Source organism: Dipodomys merriami, unplaced genomic scaffold (genome assembly GCF_024711535.1).
Source record: "Dipodomys merriami isolate MVZ:Mamm:240054 unplaced genomic scaffold, mDipMer1.0.p SCAF_10, whole genome shotgun sequence".
Lineage (NCBI taxonomy): Eukaryota > Metazoa > Chordata > Mammalia > Rodentia > Heteromyidae > Dipodomys > Dipodomys merriami.
In genome coordinates, this window is record NW_027202271.1 from 16,763,509 (window position 1) to 16,777,231 (window position 13,723).

The following is a 13,723-nucleotide window of genomic DNA, read 5'->3' on the forward strand; positions in this document are numbered from 1 at the left end:
AGGCAAGCACTCCTACCACTAAGCCACGTTCCCAGCCCCACTAGACTTATTTTCATAGCTTAAGTTCACCATACCTGAACCAGTAAATCTATTGTCCAAAAACCCACTCTCAGGTCTCTGGGTTGGGAGAGACTAGACACTGGCAGTTCCAAGTGAGCCTGGAGTCCTGGAGATGGCTTTGAAACTTAGAATGGGACTTGCAGTGTCTCTCCTTCGCCCCAGCCCCTCGGCCCCCAGTATCAGGATTTGAACTCAGGACTTGGCATTTGTTAGGCTTGCTGGGTTGTTAACCACTTGAGCCATACCATCAGTCTGGCATTTTGCTGGCTAATTGGAGATTAGCTGCATGGGCTGACTCTGAATCTTGATTCTTCAAGTTTCAGCCTCCTGAGGATTACAGGCATGAGTCATCAGTATCGGGGGAGGGGTGTCTTTGGTGTTTGCAATAGTTTCTGCTTCAGGTAGATACTGAGGAGAGCTCACTTTTCTTGGGAAGTTTGGGTGGGGTGATGAGGGCAGGGCTGACATTTTGAGTAAACTGGCTTGAGACCTTCAACAAAGCAGAAGTAATGTGCCCACTTGGCCTTCTTATCTGGAAGAGAAGCGGTAAGGGGGCTGCATTCTCTCCATCATACTCGGCTGTCCGTCACCAGCCTAGAGGACAACAGTTTAGCAATTTCTTTCTCTGCACCCACCTCAGTCCATGGTCTACCTCAGGGCCTGTATCCAGCTATGTGAAAAGTGGCTCTTGAAGATAATGGTGGGCCTAAGGGGGGGGGGGGTGCAGCTCAGCTCCCTGGGGGAACCCTAGGGGAATCTGGAGTCAGTGTGGGGAACTAAGGATTTGGAATATTCTCATCTGTAGCCATGTGTGTGTGTGTGTGTGTGTGTGTGTGTGTGTAAGGGTGAGGCATCCTGGGCTCCGGTTCCCAGCCTCTGGTCCAGGGTTCATTCTAATGGCCTGAAGAGCTTCTCCCAGACCCCATTTTCATGCTGGAGCTCCGCCCACTCCCACAGCTCAGGAGCCCCTGGGGCTCGCAGGGGATGTAGAGTTCGCCCGAGCCCACCACGCTGCAGCCCCCGCTGCTCCTGAGGACTCCAGCGGGCCCCGTGCAGTACTCGGTCCTCAGCATGGGCGTGCTGACCACACACGGCTCGTACAGGGCGGCACCCTTGGAGCTGCTCACCGCTGTGGGAAGGGGAAAGGATTCTGAGGGCCCCAGCCTGCAGGCTGACAGGGCTTACCCCCAGCACCTCAGCCCTGCCACTCCCCTCCAAGGACACCCCATTCCAGCTGCCCACTTCCATGCCTCCCCATCTAGCCCATGTCCATCTCCCTTTTCCCAGAGCCTTGATAAGGCCAGGCCTGATGCCAGATTCAGGTGCTCTTAGTCTCAACTTGTCTTGTCTCTCCCTTCTAAGACTGCTTTTAAGCATCCTCTTAGAGCCTCTGAAATTGTGATGCAAGTCTGCTCCCCTTTTTTTTCATTCATTGATACTTTTGTTTGTTCCTTCCTTCTCTTTCTTTCCATTCCTGCCTTCCTTCTTCCATTCCTTCCTTCTTTTCTCCTTCCCTCCCTCTCTTTCTTCCTCCCTCCCTCTCTTTCTTCCTCCCTCCCTCTCTTTCTTCCTCCCTCCCTCTCTTCCTCCCTCCCTCTCTTCCTTCCTTCTTTTCTTCCTTCCTTCCTTCCTTCCTTCCTTCCTTCCTTCTTTCCTTTCTTCCTTCCTTCCTTCCTTTTGTTCTTTCTTTCTTTCTTTTTTCTTTCTTTCTCTCTCTCTCTCTCTTTCTATATGTGCCAGTACTGGGACTTGAACTCAGTGTCTACACACTGTCCCTTAGCTTTTTCACTCAAGATTGGAGCTCTATCACTTGAGCCATAGCTCCACTTCTGGCTTTTTGGTAGCCAATTAGAGATAAGCATCTCATAGACTTTATTGCCCAAGCTGACTTCTAACTGTGATCCTCAGATCTCAGCTTCCTGAGTGGCTGGGATTACAGGCATAAGCCACCAGTGCCTGGCTTACTCTCATTTCTAACCCTTAAATGAAGTGGACAGGCCAGCCAGAGTTCTCCATCAGTCAAAACTCATGGCAGTAAGGGCTCTTCCTGTGGAATGGAGACAGCTCCAGAGGTCTGAGTGGGTGGTGTGGACTTTAACATGGATTGATCGACTCCCAAGACCCAGAACCCTGGTAGCATGGCTCATCTACTTACAGATATTCACTGGCCCAATGCCTTCACACAGCCTGGAGAGAGGAAGGAAAGGAAGACAAGATTAATTGTATTGAAGAGAACAAGGTTGATCCATGTAGTACCTCTCCCCCTCCAGCCTTCAGTGCACTAAGCAGGAGAACTCCTCTGTTGTGTGCAGTCTCGACTATTCCATGAACTACGGGATGGGTAATAGAATAGGTAATAGGTAGCACCTTTTCCTCATTTCTCAGCTCACCTGTGCTCCTCGCCCTCCAGCAGGCGCCTGTAGGTGGCGATCTCGATGTCCAGGCCCAGCTTGGAGTTCATCACCTCCTGGTACTCCTTCAGCAGGCAGGCCATGTCCTGCTTGGCCTTCTGCAGGGCCTCCTCCAGCCCTGCCAGCTTGCACTTGGCATCCGTGAGGGCCGCCTCACCCTGCTGCTCCGCCTGGGTTATAGCCTCCTCAAGTTTGCAGCGCTGGGGAGGACACACACACACACACACACACACACACACACACACACACACACACACACACACACACACACACACACACACACACACACACACACAAAGGTATCACTGGACTGTTGGGGCCCTGAGCTACATCCACACAAGACATAATAGCTGCCGGATTTGCGTTTGCAGTGGATTTGAACCTAGGATTGGGCCATCTGCTCCTTCTGGTAATGGGAACTATGTTCTGTGTGAGAGATGTGAGATCTGAGAATTTCCTCTTGAAAATATTCAGCAGTGAGTGTGTGCACACACATGCCTGTGCACCTGAGAGCATTTGTGCGCCAGCACTGAGACTTAAACTTTGGGCCTGGCACCTGACCCTCTGCTTTTTTTGCCCAAATGGAGCCACAGTTCAACTTCTGATATTTTGCTGGTTAATTAGAGATAAGTGCCTCGTGTTTTATTTATTTGTTTATTTATTTATTTATAATTCTGTCAGTCGTGGGGCTTGAACTCTGGGTATAGACACTGTCCCTCAGCTCTTCAGTTCAAGGCTAGCACTCTACCACTTGAGTCTCAGCACCACTTCTGGTTTTCTAGTGGTTAATTGGAGACAATATCTCACAGCCTTCTGGCTTTGAACCACTATCCTCAGATCTCAGCCTTCTGAGTAGCTAGGATTACAGGCGTGAGCCACAAGCACCCAGTTTCATGTTTTTATTTTTTTGTTTGTTTGTTTTGTTTTTTTGCCTGGGCTGGCTCCAAATCACAATCCTCGGAGCTCAGCCTTCTGAGTATCTAGTATGACAAGTGTGAGCCTTTGGCACCTGGCACTAATATAGTTTAATGCCTGGTCTTCATTAGCCTAGGAGAACAAAGGAGTTCTGATTTTATGAATACCTCACTTTGGAGCTCTGGTAGGATCACAGGATTGGGGTCTGGGTTTGAAGGAGCCATAGAGAACATGGTCCCTACTCCCCTGCTCTTTCCTCTCTGCCAGGGGTCACCTCATCTCATTGGGGACCTGGTTATATCCCCAGGCTGCTCATCTGATGAGCAGCTCTTACAGAAAAGGTTTGCTTCCTGGTAAGCAAGGTGGTACATGTCTGTCTCCTCTTTGGTGGCTCACCAGGAGGTTGGACTGCCCCCACTTCCAGTGGACCAGTGGCTTCTGCTCTGGTCGCTGGTGGACTGTCACAGCCAGAGGTCCTGCCTTACCTGAGCCTTGACTGTCTCAATGTCTTGTTGCAGCCGCTGGATCAGTTTGTTCATTTCCAGAATCTCATTCTTACGGTTTCGAAGGTTGTCACAGTGGTCTCCAGCTGTCATCCTCAGCTCCTCATACTGCCGAGACAGAGGAGTCAGAGCCCGCGCCCAGCCCATGGCATCTCCTAGCCACCTTTCTTGGTGATGCTAGGCTTTAGTTCTGCTGGGGTGGCTTTCCTTCCCTTCCTTCCTTTCCTTTCCTTCCTTCTTTCCTTTCCTCCTTCCTTCTTTTGTTGTTTCTTTCCTTCTTCTTTCCTTTCCTTCCTTCTTTTTCTTTTTCTTTCTTTCTTCTTTCCTTCCTTCTTTTCTTTTCTTTCTTTCCTTCTTCATTCCTTCCTTTCTTTCCTTTTTCCTTTCTTTTCTTTCTTCACTTTTCTTTTTTCTTTTCCTTCCTTCCCTCCTTTTCTTCCTTTTCCTTTCTGTCTTTCTCTCCCTCTTCCTTCCTTCCTTTTTCATTCTTTCTCTTTTCTTTTCCTTCCTTCCCTCCCTCCCTTCCTTTTTCTTTCTTTCTTTCTCTTTCTCTCCCTCTCTTTCTTTCTCTCCCTCCCTCCTTCCCTCCTTCCCTCCCTCCCTCCTTCCCTTCTTTCTTTCTTTCTTTCTTTCTTTCTTTCTTTCTTTCTTTCTTTCTTTCTTTCTTTCTTTCTTTCTTTCTTTTACTTTCTTTGCCTTGCCTTCCTCCCTTTCTTTCTCTCTCCTTCCTCCCTTCCTCTCTCTCTCCTTCCTCCCCCCCCCCCTTCTTTCTTTTTTCTTTCTGTGCTGGTGCTAGGGTTTAAACTCAAGCCTATGCACTGGGCCTTTACTTTTTTGCTCAAGGCTAGTGCTCTACAACTTGAGCCACATCTCCCCTCTGGCTTGTTACTGTTTAATTAAAGTCTCTTTGAGTTTTCTTCCATGTCCTGGCTTCTGTGATCCCAGATCTCAGCCTCCTGAGTAGCTAGAAGTATAGGCACAGGCCACTAGCATTGGGCAATGGTATCTTATCCTTATCCTGCCTTCCATCCTCTTTCCATTTCCAATTCATTTGAGTGCCCATGTATCAGGTGCACTTTACTCTTATCTTACCCTCAGCCAGCTCCTCTAAGCTCTGAGCTCTGCTTCTCTCCTATATCAGCTATTTCTCTCTGCCCGGAGCTGTACCTCTCCTGAGGATCCCTCCCTTTTATTTGTCCCCCTTTAACCTTGACAGAGGCTCCTGTGCTCAGCCTGAGAGGCTCACAGATCAGTGACTCTAACAGTCAAAAACAAAATGCAATGTTATATCCGTCTTAGGATGAACAACTTTCAGCTTGAGTCCTATTCTTGAAGAGGAAGTCTGTATAGATTACATAGATTTAAAAAAAAGATTATACAACTTCTGGTTTTCTGTGTGACATCTCACACAGAAAGGGCAAAAGGAGGTAAGTACAACATCCCTCTGTGGTTCATTTGCCTGTGGGTAAACCTAATGAGAATCTCTGGCTCAATAGGAGATCACTTCTTGGCCTGATCTGTAGGATCTGTGACCAATGCTGGGTAGAGCTTCTAGGAAAGCTCTTTAAGTGGGGCATGACTCACTTGGCCTGACAGTTTTTTCTCTGTTCATCTCTTTCCTGCCTAGCCAAGTATGTGATATTGGAAATCCTGCAGCTATCTTATGATATGAGGCAAACATGAGCATCTTTTTTTTTAAGTTATATCTTCTGGGTAGTGATATACATTTAACTTCAGAAAACGATCCAGAGTAGCTAGGGCAGGCCTGCAGAGCTGTGGACCAGCCCCAAGATGCCTGTGCAACATCTGGTTCCTTAGGAGCAGCTGTTTCTCTCACCCTAGGACTAAAACGGCCTGGCCATTGGGATCTTCAATATTACAGTCTTCCCTGCCACCCTATCTAAGGCCACATGCCTCCAACACCCTACCCTTCACCTTGATTTATGTTTTCCATAGTACATGTCACTTCCTGACATGCCTCTCTACTTTTATGTGCATGTGCCTGTATCAGGGCTTGAACTCAGGGCCTTGTGCTCTTACTTGTTTCTTTTTCTTGCTCAAGGCTGATGCTCTACCACTTGAGCCATACCTTCAGTTCCTCAGCCTTCCCTTTCAATGACGTGGGAGAATTCTTCCTCCCTTCCCTCCCTCCGTCCTTTCCTCCCTTCCTCCCTCCCGCCCTCCCTCCCTTCTTTCCTCCATCTCTCCCTCCCTCCCTACCATCTTTCCTTCCTCCCTCCCATTCTTCCTTCCTTCCTTCCTTCCTTCCTTCCTTCCTTCCTTCCTTCCTTCCTTCCTTCCTTCCTTCCTTCCTTCCTTTCTTCCTTCCCAATGTTATATGTGTTCATACCAAGGCTTAAATTCGGGGCTTGGACACTCTCCCTTAGCTTTTTGCTCAAGGCTGTGCTCAACCACTTGAGTCACTTCAAGGTTCCCTTTCCAGCTTTTTGATGGTTAAGAGATAAAAGTTTCATCAATTCTCCTGCCCAGAGGGCTTCAAACTGTAATTCCCAGTTCTCAGCCTCCTGAGTAGCTAGGATTATAGATGTGAGCTTGGCCTCTGTACTTTTTTTGTCTTATTGATTGCCTGCCAACCTCTCCTGACTCTAAGATGGAGGAAAGACAAAGCCAAGGCTGTCTGTCCTGTTCCAGACTGGCTCCTTAGCATCTAGCACAGTGCTCAGCACACTATGGACCCTCCATAAACAGTGCACCAGGGAATGGGAATGAATGCAGATGTGGTGCCTTGCATTTGATGATAGCATTTGTTAAACCAGGTTTAACCCGGAGGGTGTCCCCATTCTCCCAGAAAGCCCCTAATTACTGAATCTGGGGCTACCTTAATCACTGTTTCTGTTCCACCATTAGTAACCACCCATGCCACCGGCCACCTCCCACACTTTGAAGCCCAGAGTCCTCTTTGCCATCACCACCAATTAGATTTATTGGATGCTGCCTAGAGGACCACTTCTGGTGAGTCTGTAGGTAAATATAGCTAGACACCTGGCATTCTGATGACAGGCCTGGCCCATCTGGGGGTGTGGGGGGAGTCCCTACCATCTGCCCTGCAGAGACCTGGTCTAGGGCCTAGCAGAAACAATAGGGCCAGCGTCTACAGAGTTCCCCAGCACTGTGGCCTAGCTTGGTCCTCATTAGCTTCCTATCTACTTCCTGATGTGGAGAACTGGGGCCCTCCTTCCTCCCCTGCCTCCTTCCCTTCCTCCTTCCCTCTCCCTCTCTCTCCTCTCTCTGTGCTCTGCTCTCCCTCCCCACCCTTCCACCCTGTCCCTCTGCATTGCAGCCTCACCCGGCACTGGTACCAGGCCTCTGCTTCAGCTTTGCTCCTGCTGGCAATGTCATCATACTGGGCTTTGATCTCAGAAATGATGCCATCCACATCCAGGTCCCTGCTGTTGTCCATCTTCACGATGACCGAAGTCTCAGAGATCTGAGACTGCAGCAGGGCCGTCTCCTGAGGAGGCCAGGGTGGAGGAATGAGCTCAGAGGCTGGGGGAATGGTAAGTGTCCCACACGAAGTCTGCTTGGACTTCTCACGGCAGATTTACCCACCAGTCTGCTACAATTCTTCTAAGATTCTCAGTTACCAATGAGCTCCCTCTAATAACCCAGAACTTTCCCAGAGAGACCCAAGAACCAGGAGCCTGGGTAACCCCTCTTCAGGAGACTCACTCTACAAGACTGTGGGGATCTCTTTCCACAACTGCCTAGAAATACACCTGCTACCCCTGCACCCTGGGAACTGGCCCTAACCAAACCCATAGTGGGCAGTGGGGCTGCGGCTACCTCCTCAAACAAGGCTTTCATGAAGTCCATCTCATGTTCTAGAGCCTCCACGTTGGTCTCCAGGTCAGCCTTTACCAGGAAAGCGGTGTCCACATCCTGCAGCAAAACACTTGTCACTGTGGGGCCGTGGCCCCAGGTTAAGGGGAGAGCCAGGGTCACATTCTCCATATTTCTGACACCTGAGCAAGCAAGCTGGTAGCCTATGTAGAAGGGAGGCCTGGGAGAAGGGTCTCCAGTTCCAGGACCCTATGACTGAGCCTGACATCTGGCTCTGAAAGGAGCAGAGCTTAGAACTATCTCACGCTCCTTTTGTCACCTGGAAATGCATTGTTACTTGTCTGAGGGACCTTAGCAAGCGTTCTCATATTTGGGGCTTACGTCAGAGTGCTTGTTTTGTTTTTGTCTTGGTATTAGCTGCTTCTCCAGCCACTTGGGCAGCCTTAGCCCAGGTGAGTTGGAGGATGGAGGCCAGGCCGATCTCAGCTCCTTGGCAAAGGGGATGGTGCATGTGTGCATGCATATGCACATGGCATATGTTAAGTGTGTGTGAGAGAGAGAGAGAGGGGGGAGGGAGGGAGGGAGGGAGGGATCTGGATTTCTCTTTCCAGGGTCAATGGGGCTGGCACAGGATCTTAGGGAAAGGGTCCCTTTGGGAACAGATGGATGGTTCCAGGGTGTGGCACTAGGTATCGTAAAGTTAGGTAGGGGACCTCTCTTTTCTACACACCCTTCTCACCTTCTTTAAGGTGACAAACTCATTCTCCGCACAGGGGCGCAGGGAGAGTTCCTCGTGGTACCTGTTGGGATGGCAGAGAGAGGCCTTATTTGGTCTGAGGAGTTTGGAAGCGGCTTGGAATAAGGGGTCACTCTGCTTCTCACCCCTGGCCCAAGGGAGCTGCAAGGGCCTGCTTCTGTCTTCAGGCATCTCTAGCTCCTCCCCCACCCCAGACAGATAATTATCACCAGTGCTTCTCACAGCTGCCCTTCACCCTTACTTCCCTCTGTTCCCCAGTTGCCTGTTTTGGTGATGAGTCATTCTCCGAAAAGACCTCCTGAAGTCTACCTTCATTCTGGCTTGTGGTGGACGAAGTACCCCTCATCTAACTAGTCCTTCCCTTTTGGGAATTGGAGTCAAGTTGTGCTGCTGGCACTCCATCTTCTCTGAGCTGCTCTAGCTATAGTTCCTGAAATTTCCAGCTGACCTTGTTACCTCCTTTTCACCAGGAGGGTGAGTCTGGTCCCTTCCTGCAGTCCAGTAGAGAGGTAGCAATTACCCACTTTACCAAACACAAGGAGATAGCCCAATTATTTCCCCACAAGCTCCCTGGGTGCTCCTTGATCTACACACTGCTCCCTAAGGCACAGGGGATCAGAGTGACTCAGTCTGATGAGCAGCATGGATCCATCAAAAGCATCTCTGGGCTTCCTGTCACCCATCTCCCCATTGTCCAGCAGAGCTCTGTCCAGCCCTGGCTCTGGGCTATGGAGCCTTCTGCCAGATATGTTACTGTAGCCCAAGTGGGAGAGGACTAAGCTTGAGCAGAAAAGCTCAGGGACAGTGTCCAGCCCCTAAGTTCAAGCCCCAGGACAGACACACACATGCACAAAACTTCTCATTTTGAGCTATAATCTGTCTTCTCATCTCATTTCTCTGCTTTTCAAAATTGGCATGGCTGCTGCTCAGGTTTTTGCCCTCCCACAGTATATCACAGTTAGCACTTGACATACCCTATCCTTCCTTGTCATCTGTTTCTATAAGAAGCTATTAGAGGGCTGGGAAGCTGGCTTAGTGGTAGAGTGCTTGCCTCGCATGCATGAAGCCCTGGGTTTGATTCATCAGCACCACATAAACAGAAAAAGCCAGAAGTGGCACTGTGCTCTAGTGGTAGAGTACTAACCTTGAGCAAAAGAAGTTCAGTGCCCAGGCCCTGAGTTCAAGCCCCAGAACTGGCAAGCAAAAAGAAGCTATTAGAAGAACCTTTATCCTTCAAGGCCCCAAGCAAATGGTGCCTCCTTCAGGAAGCGTTCTGGAGCCCCTTCACTCGCCCACTTAGGATTCCTCTTCCCTCTGTCAGTTCCATTCTGCAGCCATGCACATGGAAGGGCAGGTGATTGTGTTTACTGTACTGGAGTATGCAGTGTACCACCCCTCCTCCAGAGCACACACACGTCCTGCACAGGGCCTGCTATTGAGAAGATGAATCGTTAATCCCTACAACATGGTTCTACTCTACTCACTGGCCCAATGCCTTATGAGCTGCTGCTCTTGGTATATTCACACTGTTTCTCTTCAATGGAAATGCCTGCCTCTACTCCAGCCCCAGCATGCATTTCCATGGTGCTATGGACTCAGGAAGATCTACCCAGCACCCCAACTTATCTGGACTTCAGCCTCTTGCAAGCATTGAAATCTTCAGCAGCTTATGCCAAGCTAGGAACCTGAGGGAGGGCATGTGGGGGTAATTTGATAACATCATAGAGCTCCTGATTATGGCCTGATTATGGAAGTTGGGTGGAACCATGATTATGTCCAGCTGTGACAAAACAAGATGGGGGAGAAGTCCAAGCTGATGAGCTGAGGGAAATGCTGAGATGGGTTATTGGGCGCAGGAGACAGCTGGTATACTAGCATGGGATGGCTAGTCCTAGTGGTCACATCTGTAATCCTAGCTGCTCGGGATGCTGAGATCTGCGGTTCTCAGGTTCTCAGCCTGAGCAGAACAGACAAATGTATGGGACTGTTATTTCATTAACCACCAAAAAGCTGAGAGTGGAAATGTGGCTCAAGTGGTAGAGTGCTAGCCTTGAGCAAAAATTCTAAGAGATCGTGTCCAGGCCCTGAATTTAAGTCCCAGTATTGAAGCATGCGCGCGCGCGCACACACACACACACACACACACACACACACACACGGATGAAGATAAGAGTCTTGGCGTTCTGCTACGGAATGAAGAGGTCGTTCCTGCTCTGAGGTCTACAAAAGGGTCTACAAAAGAACAGGTAGGTAGCTTGGAGCAGACATTTGGGGCTTCTGAAATAGTAGGTGGAAAAGTTTCATAACAAGAGAGATAACAAAGGTCTTATGTAGGTGAGGAGATGGAAGACAAATGGCAGATTTCAGATCAAACTATAAGATAATGTTGATGATCTATCAACTTTCCCCCACTGGTTTCTGCCATTTGGTTGAGCTGTTTTGGATATCCCATTATGTATCTGGGGAAACTCAAGCCCAGGCTGTGTTCATGATTGGCTTTTCCTACGTTCCCTTTTTGGGGGGAGGCAAAACCCACTTACTTTTTCTTGTAGCCCTCCAGTGCATCCTGGAGGCTACAGAGCTCCGCCTCCAGTCTCCCATGCTCCCCGGACACGCAATCCAGCTGCCGCCTCAGCGCACAGATGTAGCCCTCAAAGAGGGGCTCCAGGTTGCTCTGGCAACATCTCTGCTGCTGCATGAAGTTCCACTTGGTCTCCAGCAGCTTATTCTTCTGCTCCAGGAACCGGACCTGTAGCCAAGCAGGGAGTGTCAACAGGCGGGGGGGAGCCCTGGGGACCAGGCCTTGGAGAAGGCAGTGGACTGACTTGAGGTTCTCTCCCAATACACCCCTGTCAATGCACTAGAATTTGCAAGTTAAGGTCACTGTGGAGACTGGTATCTGTGGGTATGTGTCTTGGTGTTGCCTGCATTTGGGGGAGTTGTAAAGGATCCCCTGCCTTCTACTCAGGGGCTGCATGTTGTAATTGGGATAACCCTTCTCCAATAGGCTGGGGCAGGTTCATGTTTCAACCCTGTCTGCCTTTCTACCTGTCTCCCATGCGACATGGCCTTGATTAAGCCTCCTACCTCTTCTGCTTCCCAGAGCAGAATGGATGGGAAGCTCTGAGCACACTTGCATAGCCATGAGAGACGATGATGTTTGAGCGAATGGGCACTCAGGGCAGAAGATCAGATCAAAGGGTACATGTGATCTGGGTCCACCTGTGCTTCTCCATATCCTGATCAGCTGCATCTGGAAGATGCTCAGGTCTTAGAAGTAAGGATAGCTAGGCAGCAAGTGAGGGAGTTGATTTTGGTCATCCAGATAGTCATCAACACAGAGCTCATACTCTCTGATTCTTGCTCTAGAGTTTTCTATAGTATGCCTTGCCCCTCAAGAATGCTGCATGCAAGTAACATTGCCCTATTTCTAATCAATGGTCTACTTTGAAGGCTAAAAATTAGGGTCCAAATTACTGAGATGCTTACCATCAGAATTTAAGAAAAACTGTAAGTGGAAGTGAGCCAATTCCTTTTGGAAACACTATTGTCTTTCCTCTTTCCTCACAGACAGAGGAACCATGCCAGGATCCAGGACCCAGGACCCAGGACCTCTGACATCTGACATCTGACATTTGATTCAGAAATGTTATACCCTAAACTTTGAGGTTACCGGAACCAACAGCTCAGCCTTATGCAAGAATCCTGAGCTCCAAAAGTCTACCTGGGATATGGGGACAGGCGCAGGGACAGCTGAGGGATGGCAGGCCAGTTTGGTGCCTCTTAAAAGCAGGCAACCTGTCACTCTTTCCTGTAGCCTCTCACTCTGGTGTTGGCAGATACAAGAAGTGGATAATTGCCACTTTGTGTCCTCCCAGCTCTGATTGCTCCACTTTTTCTTCATCCCAGGCCTAAAATGATAGCAAATTTAGGGGTCATGAAACCCATTTCTGCCTTCAAGCCCAAGAGTCTTGATACAGTTTTGGCATACAGAATGCAGGTCTATTGGGAAAGGGCTTTTCTCTGCATCTTTGATTATTCACTTTGAAAGTTCCTCTTACAGTCTACCCTCAGGTAACCTTTGGGTTTTGTTGTTGTTGTTGTTGTTGTTGTTAGATGCTGTCCAGAGAGAAATTACATACTTAACACAAAACAACAACAAAAAATGTCAGGCTTTGGTGGCTCATGCCTATAATACTAGCTACTTATAAGGCTGAGATCTGAGGATCAAAGTTCAAAGCCAGCCAGGATTCTTGCATAAGGCTGAGCTGTTGGTTCCGGTAACCTCAAAGTTTAGGGTATAACATTTCTGAATCAAATGTCAGATGTCAGATGTCAGAGGTCCTGGGTCCTGGGTCCTGGATCCTGGCATGGTTCCTCTGTCTGTGAGGAAAGAGGAAAGACAATAGTGTTTCCAAAAGGAATTGGCTCACTTCCACTTACAGTTTTTCTTAAATTCTGATGGTAAGCATCTCAGTAATTTGGACCCTAATTTTTAGCCTTCAAAGTAGACCATTGATCAGGAAATTCTATGAGACTCTCATCACCAATTAAACTCTAAAAAGCTGAAAGTGGTGCTGTGACTGAAGTGGTAGAAGGCCAATTTTGAGCTAAAAAGCTTACAGACAGTGCCCAGGCCCTGTGTTCAAGTCCCAGGCTGGCACATATACACACACCAAAGGACTAGGAAACAGAAACATTCAGTGTTGACACAGATTTAGTTAACTTTCAACCATAAGCGGTTGCGGAATGTGCTAGAAGCAGAACAAGGGCTTTTCTACCACCAACTTCTTTCTTTTCTCCCACAGACCCAGGGGTTTCTCTACCATACGTCTCATCCCCAGCCTGGGCTCCTTGGCCACCCTCTTACCTTGTTGATGAAGGATGCGAAGCGGTTATTGAGGCTTTTGATCTGTTCCTTTTCATCCCTCTTCACCCTCTGTACCGTTGGGTCGATCTCCAGCTCCAGGGGGACCAGCAGGCTCTCATTGATGGTCACAGGGGTGATGCAGGTAGGAGGCCCGCAGGTGGCCCCTGCTCGGTACCCAAAGCCAGGGAGGCCACACTGGGAAGCCACCCGGGGCCTCCCAAAGCCCACATTGCACAGGCTCCGGGAACCCAGACAGCCCAAGGCTCGGAGGCCCCCGCCTGCAACTAACCTGCATGGCGCCTTGCTTACTTCATAGTGGGTGACCACCTGGGGCAAGACAGCGGAACAGGAGCTGAAACTCCGACTGCCACACCTGGCACCCACCTGGAAGGAGCGACACGACATG

General features: G+C 49.3%; 1 protein-coding gene across 1 annotated transcript; it reads right to left on the reverse strand.

Moving 5' to 3' along the window:
- Positions 1 to 943: 943 nt before the first annotated feature.
- Krt82 (keratin 82) lies at positions 944 to 13,723 on the reverse strand. The gene is made up of 9 exons (XM_070035569.1): positions 13,318 to 13,723; positions 10,988 to 11,196; positions 8,430 to 8,490; positions 7,694 to 7,789; positions 7,197 to 7,361; positions 3,872 to 3,997; positions 2,451 to 2,671; positions 2,216 to 2,247; positions 944 to 1,189 (listed from the first exon to the last, which is right to left on the reverse strand). The coding sequence occupies exons 1-9, from the start codon at positions 13,720 to 13,722 to the stop codon at positions 954 to 956; spliced, it is 1,551 nt and encodes a 516-aa protein (XP_069891670.1). The 5' UTR covers position 13,723; the 3' UTR covers positions 944 to 953.

Coding starts and splice junctions, on each gene's coding strand:
- Krt82 (XM_070035569.1), bottom strand. CDS start 13,722: ATGTCGTGTCGCTCCTTCCAGGTGGGTGCCAGGTGTGGCAGTCGGAGT. Junction 7,362..7,693: donor TGAAAGCCTTGTTTGAGGAG/GTAGCCGCAGCC, acceptor TGGCCTCCTCAG/GAGACGGCCCTGCTGCAGTC. Junction 2,248..2,450: donor CTGGAGGGCGAGGAGCACAG/GTGAGCTGAGAA, acceptor TCCTCTCTCCAG/GCTGTGTGAAGGCATTGGGC.